Consider the following 16,877-nt stretch of genomic DNA (forward strand, 5'->3'; position numbering starts at 1 on the left):
CTACCTCAGGCATTGCAGCGAAATTTATATATTTAACCGAATTTAAAAAATTCTGTTTATTTAACCCCCATTTATTACTACCTAAAATACCTAATTTACCGTTAGAGACCTAAAGTGTTAATTAAACGACCTAATTGTAAATTTTAAAAGACTTAAAATAGGATTCTACGACCAACGAACCGGACAGATTGTTTAAAAATGGGTTGTAAACAACCCCCTTGAGTTTAATGGTACGGGTTGGTGTCGCTAACTGACAACGCTGGCCTGCATTTCATTTAGATTATAGCCGGAAGGAGGTGAATCTCTGAAAAAGCATTTTATTTTAGAAGTTTATTGTTAGTGATACTGAGTGTCTTTGCGTGTTAGTGAGTGTGCTGGGCCCGGTTTTGATTTTTGTGCATACAGTAAAGAATCCTCAAAATGCCAAAGATAAAATCATCCATGAAAGATAAAATCAAATTATGGTTAGGGAATAATTTGGACACTAATTTTCAATTTCCTTCTTCAACCAAAGAAAATGAGTTATTCTGCAAAGTGTGTGGAAAAGTTGTTAGTAAACATTTAAAATACTAAAGCTTGAATTATGTTCACATTTTTGTTTCCTAGTTTAAGTGCGAAAAAAAATCACACTTTGAACAACACTGCATCGGCGATGCACATAAAAAGAACGAGAATAACTCCAATAAACAGACTTTATTAAACATTAGTTGCGACAATGATTTTACGCAATTTTGCACCGATTTATGGAGGGTATTTACCGCAGCAAATATTCCATGGAATAAAGTTAGTTGTCCTGAGTTTAAAAATTTTATGCATAATTAACAGGAAGGCATTTACCCTCAGAAAGCACTCTGAGAAAAAATTATTTACCAAAAGATTACGATATGGTGAGCACTAGAATTTTTATTTAAAAACTTTTTAACATAAATTTTATAATTTACAGGTAACTAAACAAATTAGATATTCTATTGGCAATAATGGTATATGTATTAGCGTCGATGAGACGACGGACAGATTAGGAACATACATAGCCCATTTAGTAATTGGAAAATTGTTTATTTAATCATTTTTTTGTTTGTTACACAAAATATTTGTTTCTATAATGTTTTGTTTAATGTTTTTTTTTAATATATATTTTTTTGACGTATGTTTTTTCGTTGAGCAAATATTTTTTCCTCCAGGTTTTTAACCTAAACTAAGATTTTTATAACCTAATTCGTCAATTTTGGGACCTAAAAATGTCTCCTTTTATTCATTTTTTAACGACCTAAAATCCGAAGCCTAATCATTAAAAACCATGAAACTCACATACTTACCCATATCGATCGATTTGAAACAGAGTGTAGCCAGAATGTACAAATCCGACGACAACTGAATCAAAGTCGTCGAATAAATGACCAAAAAACAAAAAATAACAAAATTCGTGCGACTTACCAACCTAATACACTGTAATAATATACATTGGAAACTTTCCACTGTAAGCATTCATCAATAAAACTGAACCTGTTATATCGAGTTAACAAAATCCTATAAAAATTAATAATGTATCCATAATTTCCACACACCACCATGTCATTAAAGGTAAACAGTTGGCCAAAAATAAATCATTAATGAAACTAAGAACCATGAATAATTCATCAAACCAGCTATAGATTTCCCCATTTTAACACCAACTATACAATAAAATGAGCCCACTCTTTCCCTCGTCCTACAATGAACTTCAGACTTCTCCGCCTCATCATGCTTTTCGGTGAAATTTTCGCAATAACCCCTCGAAGAAACAAAGTAAAAAAAATCAGAACCAAAATCTACTCAATCTGCGTCATCACTGCACTCATGGTAGCTTCAACCATCTCCGTTTTGTACTACCGACAACCCCTTTACGTCAACTTCTCGCCAATCAAGCTAGTCCTGACAATCAGCATGGTGCTCATCGTCAACATCTTCAACTGCTACACAGTGTTGGCACCTGTGTATTTCAAAAGGCGCCAGTATTGTTTTTTGATTCGGATGTTGGAACAAAATGACAACGTAACCTTAGACGACTTGTGCGAGAAAATACCCTTCTATGCGGGTTTCGTCGCGCCAAATGTGATATACTGGGGGATCACAGTGTACGTGTCTTACGTTTGGACGGATATTCTGGGTTTTGAGTACTACGAGCAGTATTTCGTCGAAGTGATACAACTCTACTTCCAGTTTTACTACAGCTATTTTCTCTGCATGTTTGTTAAAGTCTTCGTCGGAAAGTACAAATACGTGAATTTTCTTCTGTCGGAGCAGATATTGTACATGCAGATGAGAAGACCCACGACCTTGGAAAGATTCCCGATTTCGATGAGGAGGATCGAGAATCTAGTGTGTTTTTTGAAAGAGATGAATGTGGCGTTTAATGACGTTTTTGGGTGGCCGATTATTTTGATCATTTTGTATTCGAGTATCTTGTTGCTCAACTATTTGGACGATATTTTTAAAAATAGTTTTGGTTATAGTAAAAATCAGTACGTTGGGGTGATCATTTCTAATATTAGTGTGGTTTTTCTGGCTAATGTAAGTGACGCGACTGTTTTTTCAGTTCTTTTAAGATTTACATTGTTGTAGATTGGTACTATTGCGTTAATTCTTCTATGCGATTTGGTACTAGATGAAGCAAAAACTACTACGTTACTAGCTTACAAACTGCGCCAATATGCTCTTTTAGTGGAAAAACAGGAAATTTCTGATTTTATTACATTGATGTCTGACAATTTTCCACAGTTTACAGCGGCTGGGTTTTTTTCTGTAAATAAGACAACCATTTTGAACATTATGGGTACAGTTACAACGTTTTTTATTATAATAATACAGTTCAATACTAGTAGTACGTGACGAAGTACCAATAAAAGTTTGTTTAAATGTTTTGCTTTATTTTTAGGAGTCCTGTATTGCGATAAATATGGAGTGTGATCTTACAAAAAAGGTGTCACGTAATGGAATTCAAGTTAAAAGATTTTGTAACAGTCACACACAAAGAGGGAAGAAGACAAATAGTAAATTTTCCAATTGTATATATATATATTTACTTATTTATAAAGTATAGTAACTTCATCCTTAAAGCAAATATTCTGGTACCATTAGTCGGATTACAATACCACGCAATAAAATAACCTTCCGGAGAAATGTCTCCAAACCTAAAATCTCTATAGACAATTTCAGAAGTAAAAAATCAAAAAATCTTTTAGAAATAATGGTAATGGTTTCTGTAAAACAACGCTGAAAAGAAAAAAACGAACCCTAATTCAAACCAAAAAATAATGATATTAAATTATTGCGGATGTTAAATCGTATGTTAATGTTAATCACAGTAAGGTAGTCTCGGAATCACTGCGCTCTAGAGCGGCGCCGTCGAGAATAAATGTTCAAATTCAAGCCGCAGAAATATTATTAAACCTGTAAGAGAATAATTAGACCTAAAGCAAACTACAGACTAGGGTAAAACTCTTGGTGCTTTTGTACGAAAACTTTGTTTTTGTGCTAGGAAACGAAGTCCGCGAAAATGGTTTATTCTACTGAACAAGGCACTTTCATTGTTGTCTTATTATCGCGATGGGACATTCGTAAACGAAGAGTAGGTGTATTCTCTAACCGCTTGTAAACAAGAATATCTGACCAAATACCGTGATTTAATAATTCAAGAAACATCGTTAGAGGCTCACATTAGAGATGTAATCATCAGATTTGTTCGAACTGGCAGTGTCAACAACGGAAAATCTCGTGGAAGAGCTTCAGCATCTGAGGAAGTTGTTGATGATTTGAGACGATTTGAGCGGAATCCGCAAATATCTTTGAGAACATTGGATGAAATTGAACAATGGATATTGACAAAATGATTACAGAACATTTTTAAAATTAAAAAGAGAGTGAACATGTGCCCTGAATAAAATGATGAACATTTTCAATATTTACTGTGATGTTTAGCTACAAGAAATTTGTTTTTTTTTATTGTAATGAATTAGCTTTAATTTTTAATAAGATATGAAGCGTTTAGGCATCCAGTTATACAGATACGTGCGGTATTTGTGGTGCGTGTGCATTTATAGTAAAGTCCAAAACTGAGAAGCGGCACGTTTTCATGACCTACTTCGAGCCTATAATTATTTATAGAAACCCTGAATTAACACTGTAAAAATATTAAAGCCATCCCGTTTTTCGAGTCCACGAAAATATGCAAATAACCGCAAGTTTTCAAGGTCCTTTCTCTCCGACGGATCAGTATTTGAGATCCGTTTAAAATGTCATAAATGAATTATTTATATTTAAGTAACAACATCCAGAAACTTTGAGACAACGTGATAAACAGAAAAGTGAAGTTCGAATTGTTGATATGTGGAACAATTAAACATATTAACATGAACTATGAACATTAATAATTAATTACTCTTGTGGGGGAGAGGGGGAATATGCTATTAATTTTAGTTAAACAATTGCTACTTTATGAAACTACACCTAAATTTGAAGAATTTTTCTTATTTTTTAAATTTTCAGCTACACCATATTGATTATATCATTCATTCATTCTGTGCACTTAACATATATCAACAAACATTATACTAGTACATATCGGGTGTTCAATTAAAAAAGTCATCAAGTTATTGGCTTTGATTTTTTGTAAACGTTGTGAAGTATGTCTACAATTAAACTAAAATTTAATCGATGACAGCTGACAACACCGAAATGTCAGTTGTATAGCGCGGTATGAATTAATAAAACGCATGCGTTTTTCTCTACGTTTTCTTCTATCAAAAAAGCAACACCAACTTGATGACTTTTTTAATTGAACACCCGTTATGTCGATCAATATTTCGCTGTTCCTTATTCTTGTCTCAGTGCCTCTTCATATTACTGATTATCTATTGTGGTGACCGAATTTGAGCCAAAAGTTCGCGCTGAAAAAATTAACAGCAGCGCGAAATCACATTTGAATGGTTTGAATTAAAAACAAAATTCAAATCAAAAAAGATCCTTAAACATAGGCAACCATGTGCACGATAGCGAATTTTGGGTAGTGGGTAGTCCTGCTGGGGATTTTAGTCAGAGGGCTGGTTGGTAGAAAAGATGACCGCTTTGTGGAGGGAGATGAAACACGTGATTGTTGGTTTGGTTCTGACGACGGGACGCCACAGTTTTCCCCAACACGTGCAGCTAATTCTTGCGGCTTTCTAATCGGAAAACATGTGAATTTTCGACCGACGCTAAAATGTTCCTTAAATTTGATTCATTGTTTGTAAATTCACAGATCAGATTAGGATTTTAATCGTTAACTGGTGCTAACACAATTTAACAGATATTAGATTTATTTAGATAAATCACTTACTAGGAGATTTCACGAAATTCACTTAGTCAAGATTCAGTCATTGTAAATCTTTGCTAGTTTTTTATGTAAATATTTTGTTGGTGAATGTTTCCATCATATAAATTATTTGATGTCCAATTTTAATCTCAAATAAGAATAATTTGTTGTTTAAAATTTCACAAGATTGTATTTTTGTATTTAAATGTTGTTTATTACTGTTTTTGAAACTTTGACACTTGTTCAGTTGTAGTTTAATATCAGAGTTAAAAGAATTGAACATATAAATGGAACTGAGGTTAAATAACACAGAAACACGTGGTGGAAGCGGAGTGCGTGGTTCCTAGTCGAGCTGGCGGGATTTATCGCGCCACCTGCACAAAAGATGCAGGTTAGAATATAATTCAGGAGCGGTCGAGATGACGTAACGTTGTCGACTTGGCCCAATAGTCGAGACGCAACTGCGAATTTGCGACCGTAACTGCCTGCTGTACGGTGGTTCTTGCGATACATAGAATCACCATCGTGAGGGAGAACAGTCACGACCGGGGGCCCCAAACTCCGCTTGTGCTACAACACAATAAAGTATTTTTGTTGTGCTCTTGTTGACTGCCACAATTTTCAATTTGCCGCCACACGTCTGTAATAACTTGTGCATTTGCACCCACTTACTTTAATTCAGATTTTTATTTGTTTTTATTAAATTTGTGATATTCAAATATTTGCCTTGACTCAGAACGTTTAATTTGATTTCATTCCAAGTCATTCAAAGTTTTTTTTTTTTTTTGGAACTGAACAGCGATTGCGATTCGACCCCCTCTGGGCAGGCTAAGGGCAAGTCACGGGTCACTGGTACGCAGCTTTTTTTTTCTTTTTTCTTTGTCAGTGGAGGAATAAATAATTTTGTGTCCTCCATAAATTTCGTGTTTTATTTAGCGGTATTTTCCAACCCTGGAGTCCACCATTGGCATTTGAACGCATCCTGTCATTTTTCAAAAACACTACGTAGGGTTCCATTTTGTTAGACGATCACAGTCAAGGCCAAATTTTGAATTTTTCCCGGGTTTTCAATTTTTTTTTTCACATGTCAATTTAAGGCGGGATGATTGGGTTATCACATTATCAACAAATTTGGCATCAATTCTTCTAAGAAAATCTCAATTTTCATAAAAAAGTGGCAATTTTCATTTCTTTTATAGTTAAAAAAGCTTCTGAATATATATCAACGTAAATTAGGAAGCATTGTGACATCTGGCAGAAGCCATTTTCTCTAAGATCATTCAAATAAACATTATTTACCAGCTGATAATAAATTTAACAACATAAATATGCTATTTAATTAGATACTTTAACGTGTCGTAAGATATCGAGGTGCAAAGAAGGCTGCATAATTTTGATTAATTTGATACACTGTTGTGTAATAACCAGAATAATACTAGCTGACAACAAAAACCGTAAATAACTGTTTTTCTTCATGGACGAAGTAGCACGTGTGGATAGTATTCGATAGTATTCATTTCATCTTGGGCATTTCCCAAACGTTCAAATGTTACACAATGTTATTTAATAAGTTGTACAATAACATGTGCGAATCACACTTTATCAGAGATATCCACTCAATGAAAATGAATCAATCTTTTATAATTTGAGTGTACAGGTGTTTTCAACTACTGTGTGCGGCATTTTATAGTCAACTATAAAAAACTTATAACTGAAATCCCGTTACACTCACCACATCGGTAAAATTAAAACGCACACTATTCAGCAAAAGATAGTGTCACAGCATTTGGAACAAGAAACAAAATGTCGGATTTAAAAGTAAGTAACACCTCCACGATGTTTTACATTAAAATGCGCGTGCTCGTTCAAAATGCTGCAAATAACAACGTTCAGGACCGGCTTCAAACTATGCAAGTGTCCCTATGTTCTGAAAATTTTTGCTACCACATTTTTGCCCACTAATTAAACACTGTATACTTACCAAAGCATTTTGTTGATTCGCATTTTTCAAGGAGATATTAAATCTGAACTTGCCAGTCAACGCTAAGTATCGATTAAATGCCAGAATTATTTTGTTTGTTTTAAGTGACGTGGGTACGTGGGTATAACCAGAAAAACTCTGTCTCCAACATGTCCAAGTTCCACGACAAATAATTAATCGGTTTTCTAAAGGAAACATGATCAAACAAATCCACGTTCTTAGATAAATTGTAATTAATTAATTCTGCTGCTTTTTTATGAAAATGTAGAAATACAAATTAGGATAGATTTTTAGATTATTACATTACAGGCATTAACATTATTAATAAAATATATGGTAGAAGTTTGAAGAAAGTTTTTCAGTACGTTTTTTCAAAAAATAAATAAAATAGTGTGGTAAGTCGACACGACGTGTTAATTCCTGTTATTCTGTTTATTGTTTGTAAATTCACAGTTCACGTCAAGATTTTTAACTGTTCCTATTCCTTCACTTTTATTTCCGTTAAATTCATATCTTCGTGGACTCGAAAAACAGGAAGGATTTAATAAGTTTAAATATTTTTTAGGACTTGAATTTGAACATTTATTCTTCGCTCTAACGAAGCGTTTCTAAGACCACCTTATTTTGATTTTTGTATGGCATGTGCTTTTTTTGTATATGATATAAGGTTTCGATCACGAGGTAATCTGTGAATTGATTTTGATTTAATCAATGACTTGAAGTAGCATCCAGTTGCTTTAAGGACGATTCCGTTTTTCTTTGGATGTTTTTTTTTTAATTTGCGTTCGTTCAAGACATTTGTTTGATTTTATTTGTGAGAGCTGACTTGCAGATTTTGCCCCTCGAGACTGGCGGAATACACAGTTTTTTTTTATATATATAATAGGTCTGTAGGTAAGCGAAGAAAAATGCACGTTTACCGCTTACCGGGCGGGTGCCCGTACCACTAGACTACGGAGGAGCTTATCTTTCCTCGCTAACTACTACGTATTATCGTGCCGCCACAGGTCCAAAATCTATTGGCAGAATGAGCGGGAAATATAAAAGCGTTCATCTTGTAGTATTACTGCCTATTATATACAAAAAAATCATATTCGTGTATAACATTTAAAATTATAAAAATATTGCGAATAAAAGTGCTAATGGACATCTGTTACACTGGAAACAAATATGTATTTACTTATGCATTATACGTACTTACCGCATCTAAATAAAGTCGTGGAAATATCCCTGTTCAACATTTAGACAGCGAGATTTTTTTAGTGACCAAAAGTATGTGATTTCTTCTTCTTTAATTTTTAACACAACTCGAAATCATCAACATGACTCATCATCTTCACTATCACTATCACTGAAACGGAATTAACATTGATAATGCTTTGATTTGTTTCACAATTGTCCAGAATCTTTTCCGTTTGCCATGCCGAATCTATATTTTTTTCCGTGTGCATAGTATAATTTTCCCAGTTGTGGTAACCGAATTTGAATTAAAATTTCGCGCTGAAAAAAATAACAGCAGCACGAAATCGCATTTGAATAATTTGAATTTGAAAAAAATTCAATCAAGAAAATCGTTAAACATAGGCAACCATGTGCACGTTTAGTTCTTGTTCTAGTAATCGGTAGTTCTGCTTGGAATTTTAGTTATAGGTTTTAGTTGGTAGTGAGAGGGGTACTTCATTTGTAGAGGGTGGGGAGAAGGTCACTTAGCTAGATGGTGGATTAGCTAGATTAAGTTTAGTTGGTTTGGTAACGACGACGAAGCCACAGTCTCCCCAACATGCGTAGCTAATTCTGCGGCTTTCGAAGCGAAATAATGCGAATTTTCGATCGACGCTAATACGTGTTGTAAATTTGTTTTGTTGTTTGTAAATTCACAGTTCATGTTAGGATTTTAATCGTTAACTAAATCTAACACAATTTAACGGTCCTGAGATTATTTAGATGGAGCATTTGCTAGAAGGTTTCATGAAATTCACTTAGTCAGAACTCATTCTTTGTTTATCTAATTATGAATAACGTTGATCACATTTCTGGGAGACATGTTTTTGACGCATTTTTGAACGACGCATTCGTCCGACGCCATTTTGGACCTCCAGATTGTTTGCTATGTTTTTATTTATTTGTTGGTTGGGGGGAATGTAAAACGATGACCCACAATGCAGCTGAATAACTTCACTTTTAAAAATTAACTGATAACTCGAACGTACATAAAATATTGATTTCATGTAATTTTGTTAGCTTTGCAATTTTTCACCTCAAACAAAATTTTCTATCTCACAATTTTAACTTCAGTAATTTTCTTTGTTGTATAATTTAAATTGAACGTAAACTTTATTTCACACAGGATCTTTTTTTATTTTTATAAATCTTTGCTAGTTTTTGTTTTATAAATATTTTGTTGATTAATGCTTCCATCATAAAATTGTCTGCTGTTCAATCTTAATCTCAGATAAGAATTCTTTGCCGCTTCAAATTTCACAAGAGTGTATGGCGAATTTAAATGTTGTTAATTGCTCTTTTGAAACTTTAAAACTTGTTCAATTGTTGTTTAATATCAAAGTCATAGAAATTGAACATTTAAATGGAACTGAGGTTAAATAACACAGAAACACGTAGCGGAAGCGGAGTGCGCGGTTTCCTGTCGAGCTGGCGGCAAAATCACCGTCGTAAGTAGGAGAACAGCCACGACAAGGAGCCCTAAAGTCCGCTCGTGCTACAATGCTCCTTATGGGTATTCGTCGCAAATTACGTTCCAAATTTAAATAAAGCTAAGCAACCCAAAATACATAGGCTCCGGAGTTTCAATTAAAATTAACAACAGGGTGAAACTTGTCCAGGTTTTAAATACCTCGTAGCTGTAAAAAAAAACATTGATAACCTCACCAGAAATAAATACTTTGGCTCTTCATCATCTATAGGGACCTAAAAATACCTACCTAAAGCTGGAAAGCAAATAATACTACCGTAATTTTACAGTTAAAGATGTCGAACAGTCTGATCATGTTGATCGGGGTAAACTACCACCAACCAACTATACTACACGCCTTATTTTTCCAGGACTGGAACCACACACTCCTCGAAGGCGCCAAAACGGGCAACCTCGACCTCGTCATCGAATCCCTCGAAAACGGTGCAGAAATAAACACCACTGACTCGTGCAACTACACAGCTTTACTCAGAGCCACCTATTCCGGTTACCCCCACATCATAACCTACTTACTCGAAAAAGGAGCCAAATCTGATGTCATCAACATCCACCAAGAAACAGCTTTAACCCTAGCCACCATAGCCAAAAATCAAGACATAATCGAATCTTTCCTGAAACACGGAACACCAATCGACACTGTAGACGGCAACGGTCGAACCGCCTTATCGTGGTCAGCCGAAGAAGGCAATCTCGACCTAATCCACTACTTCCTAAGCAAAGACAAAGCCAAATCCCTGATAAACCGTCTAGACAATCATGGAAACTCGCCCTTAGCGTACGCCGCTTTGCACGGCCACTTGGATGTTGTAAAAACGCTGCTTGACAGCGGCGCTAAAGTCGACTTAACTGGAGAAAACGGAAAATCGCCTCTGCAGTGGGCTTGTGGCGGTAAAAACGTAGAAATCGTAGAAACGTTACTACACAAAGGGTCGAAAGTCAATTTTTGTGACAACAGCGGCAATACTGCGTTGATTTACGCAGTGGGCTAGGGCAAACTTCAACTTGACAGGTCTCACCACGCCCTCCCGCTGTCCTGGGCTGTGATTGGTGGAAGGCCCGAAATCGTCAAGTTGTTGGTGCAACAGGGTGCTGATGTTAACCATGTCAATAAAGAGGGCAAAACGGCCTTAACGTACGCCATTCTGGATAAAAATATGGACAATGTGAGGTGTTTGGTGACGAATGGTAGTAAACTTCGAGGTTTGAACAGTCGGATGACTCCGCCTCTTGTCGCAGCATGCTTGGTGGCAAATTTTCGCATCGTCAAGTATCTTGTCGACGAAAATGCTGATATTAATTGCAAAGATGGTGACGGACGGACGCCTCATTCGTTAGTCAAAAACCTTGACAATGCGCAAATTGCCAAATTTTTGGTAGCTAAAGGTGCCAAGACGTGTCGGTGTAAAGGTGGCGGGAGGTGTCGATGTAAATAGGCGAAATTGTCTATTGTTACGCAATTTAATTCATTAGAATGTACATTTAAGTTGCTGTATAATATCTAAGCTAAAATAATAATCGTTTCTTCAACAATTATACATTCAATAAATAGTAAAATTACATTTTAACTAGTGATGGATTATTTTTTTACAAACAGGTGTCTTCACAACTTACCACTAGATAATTGATAATCATTCAAAAATTGAGTTTAACACTAACAGCAAGTACATATAGACCCCCTTTAACATGTTATTTATATTTATTAATTCAAACTGTTGCCATAATAAAAATAGCACTTTAAACAGAAAAACAACGGTACTAGAACTAGTCAAAATGATCGATGCGCAACGAATACGAGTCGTAAAATCGAAAATTAAAACAAGACGAAACTGAAACGGCGATTCTTTTAAATACTTTAAATATTGTTTTTCTTTTAGGTGCTTGTAACAATACAAAGAAACGTTACACGACTTCTTACTACAAAATTCTCGTAGTTTTTTTAATTAAACTTCGCTAAGTTTGAGTGTGTTTGATAAATGGTAAGACAAGGAGACTTAAAAATACTTTTTTCAATAAGTGTAAATCGAGGCGAAGTGGTTCGCCTAAGACGCGGTTTTTAAATGACTAGAGGATTCAAGAGCTATGCTGACGATGGCTAACGTTGACTCCCTCCTCACCACTGTTGTGTTTTCGTTGGTGAATTCGTCATACCTATAACATAAAGAATTATAAAGCGAACGAACTACACGAAAAGATTAACATTCACATGATTGCACTATTCAATTATATTTGTTTTTTTTAACACACACGGGATTTCACCAATTTTTTTTCTGTAATGACTTTCGAAATAATTATATTTAAAAATTAACATGAACATGAACGTGAATAGTGAAATAATTAAATTGCTATGATCACGTGTGTGTAAAAAAGCAGCCATATTTACATAAACAACATTAACTTATTCATACATTCGCTTCGAAAAAAAAGTGTGTTTACATTTATGTTGTGATTTTTAAATTTAAAACTTTCCCTACGTGTCCGAATGTAAATATTCATAATACCAACAATCACGAATTACAAAAGCGGAGATTACAGCGTATCGATATTTCACTCAACAAACAAGTGGTTTTAATGGGTTGTTTGCATGACCAACCACACCCTTTAAACTCGTAAAAAAAAAGGTTTGTAAATCCAGTTAAAATTCAATTATTTCGTTTACTTTAAAATGTACACACTTTAGATATCACTAAGTACAAGATTAGTGACGGATTAGTTTTTTCGGGTTGCATTGTATAGATGATTAAGATAAACCGTTTTTGTTTTTTATTACATTGCACTATGTTAATAAAGTTCTCTTTACCATAGTGACGCGATGTACACAATATTTGGCATTTAAAATGAAAAATCACAGTATTTACACACAAATATCACCGTCCCAGCAACCCTTTGATGTTATAACGATATTAAAACCAGCGCATTTAAAAGTCAAGTTGTTTATTACGTCCACTCACAACTCACGCATAAATAATACACCGACTTATATTTTAAAACCTTTGTTATAAAATTAAAATCTCGATTCTCGCTACAGAACATTTGAGTTAAATTAAATCTTCTTTAAAGCGCCCTTTATCTACTTTATTTTCGATCTTTTCTTGGGGGTCCTCTACTACTTGACGATCCTTTTCTGGGGGGTTCTCTACTTGTGGATCCTCTATTTAGGCGTTCTCTACTTGAGGTTGGTCTATTTAGAACTTCTCTACTTGAGGTTGGTCTATTTAGGTTTTCTCTACTTGGGGTTGATTGGAATCTCTGAAGTGATTGGGTTTTCTGCATCGAATCCAGGCTAGCGTGAAACTGTACCCATTTTACCTCCTGTTGAAAACAGTGTCAGATTGTGCCACGAAACAACTATTTACCGATACGGTCCGAGGCCTAGCTGTTCCCTTAATACACCGGCAACTTAACCTACGGTTTTGACCTCACATCGATTTAGTTACCAACACGCAAACTCTCTTACGACTAGAACTTCACATTTCCATTTTAGTCTTAAAAAAAAAATTGTTGTACTACAAACTGTACTCTTTTAAATTTAGAAAAAAAAGTTGATGTCATTTCCGGTGAAACTGAAGCTAATACGATGCCAATAGTTACTCATTTAATAGATTGTATTACATATATTGAACATACGCTGGGACACCCGGTATAGTATTTGTTTTCAATAAAATTGATGCAATTCGACGCTACTGTCATAAACAAAGTTCGCATTTCTAATTTTGTTACAGCAAATAAATTCAGTTGTCTTTCACAGTTGTCTCTCATTTATTACGTATTTTACAGGTGTTCTGTATAAGTTCAAACTGACTATTTCAGCTATCTCTGATTGTTCTGCTACAGTAGCTACTCTTCGTATCACAAAACTAATTACCGTTATTCCAGATCAATCAATAACACTCCAGTCAATCTTTACCTAAATAATTCGATCACTGGTATTATTAAATGTATACTGGGCGGGTCTTAAAAAGCGACTTTCCGCATAGCTCCGTTGAGATTTGCATTAACTTGACAATAGGGCTATCGATTTTGTTTCGTAAACAACTCCAGTAACGATTAGGGACCTGTTGCTCGTACGAAATATTTTCCCTACTATTTACACTCACACCACATCGACTAAAATACATCCTTGTAACACTGGAGCCGAATTGCAAACGAACTGTTTTATAAGAGCGAATTGCTCGTTTCCCGCCATGAAAGTGTTCATCTGGTAATTAAGAGCGACAGAACGTTAAATTACAAACTCGGTTTGAAATGAGGGTGTAAAATTGGGAATTATTTTACTGTTTTTGATTCCAGATACAAAAGTCACATATTTTAATTTGCACTGATGTAAGAAAGTAATGATTAATACGTTTTTGGTTTATTTTGGTATTATATATTGTGGTTTTACTTGTCTCCAGTTTTTTGTTTATTTATTAGAGTTATCCAAAAGTTTTGAATATTTCTTCTGTAGTCCATCTGCGCGTTTTTGGACGATTTTGACACATCCGCTTCCTCCATGCTATATTTTTGGTGTCTTCCTCCTGCCATATTCTTACACTCTTAAGTGTTTTAAAAAAGTTTAAAATAAAGTTGGCTGATGTGTAATATCATCTGAAGAAGTTATCTTTTAAACTACCTGAAAGCTGTTCTCGCCAAGTTTTACCATCCTACGTCTACTTGTTTTAAAGTACGTAAGCAATGCATTTTATATGAGAAAATTCGCAGCGGTGTTGTTAATTATCTGAAAACCTGTCGATTTCTGACGAAGTTGATACTTAAATCTTACCTCCGCTTTTATTCGTGTTAAAATTTGCTTTTTATATATTAAAAAACTTTATGATAATTTGTGTAAGATGCATGTATCAACTTTTTCAGAAATCGGTAGGTTTTTGGATAGTTGACAACAATTTGGTGCATGGCCACATTATTGTAGAGCACGTGGAATTTGTCATGAACAGCGAAGGTCACGTGCGCAGAAACCTAAATTTCGGCGTATTTTATTGTGTATCCTGTATTTCTTTATTAGTATTTTTTCAAGGCTCGGTTTACTGCCTTATATTTGAAGTGTAAGTGCCATAACCTAAAATATTTGTTTTGATAATTACTTGTTTTTAGTCTTAATATTCACAAAATGAACAATAAAAGAGTCGTACACAGTCAAGCACGAGATCGGTGTTAGCTTGAACACAGTTAACAGAGTCATAAAAAACGGTAAGGCAAAACTAGAGTGCCTTGACAGAATATGTCGTATTGATAGATTTTAGTAGAGTCCCTAAATATACTTTAATTCGAAAAATCAAATCACATTCATTCAGCCATTTCTACCAACTTAATGAAGGGGCAAACATATCAAAATCCACACCTCAGTATTACGAGCAAGCACACCCCTCTTCACTCTTCATTCTAGTGACTACTCTTAATATTGTTCAGTCTTATCTTAGCAAATAATAACCCCGCCCACCCGCCCTCTATTTTCTTAGAGGATATATCCTTTGCCAAAATCAGTCTTATCTTAACAAGTACTAGCCCACCCACCCGTGCTCTGTTTTCTTAGAGGGTAAATCATTTGCCAAAATCAGTCTTACCTTAACTAGTTAGTACTTGCCAAAATAAGACTGATTTTGGCAAATGATATACCCTCTACCCTTTATTTTCTTAGAGGGTATGTCATTTGCCAAAATCAGTCTTATCTTAGTAAATACTAGCCCCAACCACCCACCCTCTATTTCTTATAGTGGATGTCATTTGCCAAAATCAGTCTTATTTTAACAAGTAGTAGCCCTCTAGGAAAATAAAAGATGGGCGGGCGGGGCTAGTACTTGCCAAAATAAGACTGATTTTGGCAAATGACCCACTCTCTAAGATACCAAAGAACGAAAAGGATCAATAAGGACGAAAAAGGACGAAAAGGACAAAAAAGGAGGCAAAAGGACGAAAAGGACAAAAAGGACGAAAAGGACAAAAAGGACGAAAAGGACAAAAAGGACGAAAAGGACCAATAACGACGAAAAGGACGACAAAGGACAAAGAAGGATGAATAAGGACGAAAAAGGACGAAAACGGACGAGAACGATCAATAAAAACGAAAAAGGGCGAAAACAATCAATAAAAACGAAAAAGGACGAAAAGGACGAAGAGGACGAAAAAGGACGAAAAGAACGGAAAAAAACGAAAAGGACGGATAGAACCAATAAGGACGAAAAAGGCCGACAAGGACGAAAAGGACGAAAAAGGACGAAAAGGACGAAAAAGGGCGAACAAGGACGAACAAGGACGAAAAAGGACGAAAAGGACGGAAAGAACGAATAAGTATGAAAGATGACGAAAAATGACGAAAAGGACAAAAAAGGACGAAAAGGACAAAAAAGGACGAGAAGGACGAAAAAGCACGAAAAGGACCAATAACAACGAAAAGGACAAAAAAGGACAGAGAAGGGCGAAAAAGGACGAAAAGTACGAAAACGATCAATAAAAAAGGAAAAAGGACGAAAACGATCAATAAAAACGAAAAAGGGCGAAAAGGACGAGGAGAACGAAAAAAGACGAAAAGGACGAATAGAACCAATAAGGACGAAACAGGTCGACAAGGACGAAAAGGACGGAAAAGGACGAAAAAGGACGAAAAAGGGCGAACAAGGACGAACAAGGACGAACAAGGACGAAAAAGGACGAAAAGGACGGAAAGAACGAAAAAGTATGAAAGATGACGAAAAATGACGAAAAGGACAAAAAAGGACGAAAAGGACAAAAAAGGACGAGAAGGACGAAAAAGCACGAAAAGGACCAATAACAACGAAAAGGACAAAAAAGGACAGAGAAGGGCGAAAAAGGACGAAAAGGACGAAGAAGGATGAAAAAGGACGAAGGATGAAAAAGAACGAAAA

The 16,877-nt window shown here is 35.2% G+C and overlaps 3 protein-coding genes across 5 annotated transcripts in view; 2 read left to right on the top strand and 1 right to left on the bottom strand.

The window, feature by feature from the left end:
• The first annotated feature begins 1,713 nt into the window (after positions 1–1,713).
• Positions 1,714–2,946, top strand: LOC135138550 (gustatory and pheromone receptor 32a-like). Its single transcript, XM_064068530.1, has 3 exons — positions 1,714–2,550; positions 2,602–2,860; positions 2,915–2,946. The coding sequence occupies exons 1-3, from the start codon at positions 1,714–1,716 to the stop codon at positions 2,944–2,946; spliced, it is 1,128 nt and encodes a 375-aa protein (XP_063924600.1).
• A 3,979-nt stretch (positions 2,947–6,925) lies between these two features.
• On the top strand, positions 6,926–11,585 carry LOC135139054 (kinase D-interacting substrate of 220 kDa-like). The gene is made up of 2 exons (XM_064069145.1): positions 6,926–7,147; positions 10,371–11,585. The coding sequence occupies exons 1-2, from the start codon at positions 7,133–7,135 to the stop codon at positions 11,007–11,009; spliced, it is 654 nt and encodes a 217-aa protein (XP_063925215.1). The 5' UTR covers positions 6,926–7,132; the 3' UTR covers positions 11,010–11,585.
• The window catches only part of LOC135139053 (dnaJ homolog subfamily C member 5), a 41,345-nt gene continuing 35,927 nt past the window's right edge, over positions 11,460–16,877 (bottom strand). For all 3 annotated transcript variants that reach the window (XM_064069143.1, XM_064069144.1, XM_064069142.1), the window contains one exon: positions 11,460–12,168. In XM_064069143.1, the coding sequence (XP_063925213.1) occupies positions 12,131–12,168 (38 nt within the window). In that variant the 3' untranslated portion in view covers positions 11,460–12,130. The remainder of the gene's footprint in view (positions 12,169–16,877) is intronic.

The sequence above is a fragment of the Zophobas morio genome, unplaced genomic scaffold, assembly GCF_036711695.1.
Source record: "Zophobas morio isolate AGI-343-1 ecotype UQ-CSIRO unplaced genomic scaffold, CSIRO_AGI_Zmor_V1 ptg000030l, whole genome shotgun sequence".
Taxonomy (NCBI): domain Eukaryota; kingdom Metazoa; phylum Arthropoda; class Insecta; order Coleoptera; family Tenebrionidae; genus Zophobas; species Zophobas morio.

Bases quoted from the DNA above. Each gene is read 5' to 3' on its own strand.
- LOC135138550 (XM_064068530.1), top strand. From the start codon at position 1,714: ATGAACTTCAGACTTCTCCGCCTCATCATGCTTTTCGGTGAAATTTTC. The intron at 2,551-2,601 runs GTAAGTGACGCG...ACATTGTTGTAG, and splicing joins GTGTGGTTTTTCTGGCTAAT to ATTGGTACTATTGCGTTAAT. The intron at 2,861-2,914 runs GTACGTGACGAA...CTTTATTTTTAG, and splicing joins AATACAGTTCAATACTAGTA to GAGTCCTGTATTGCGATAAA.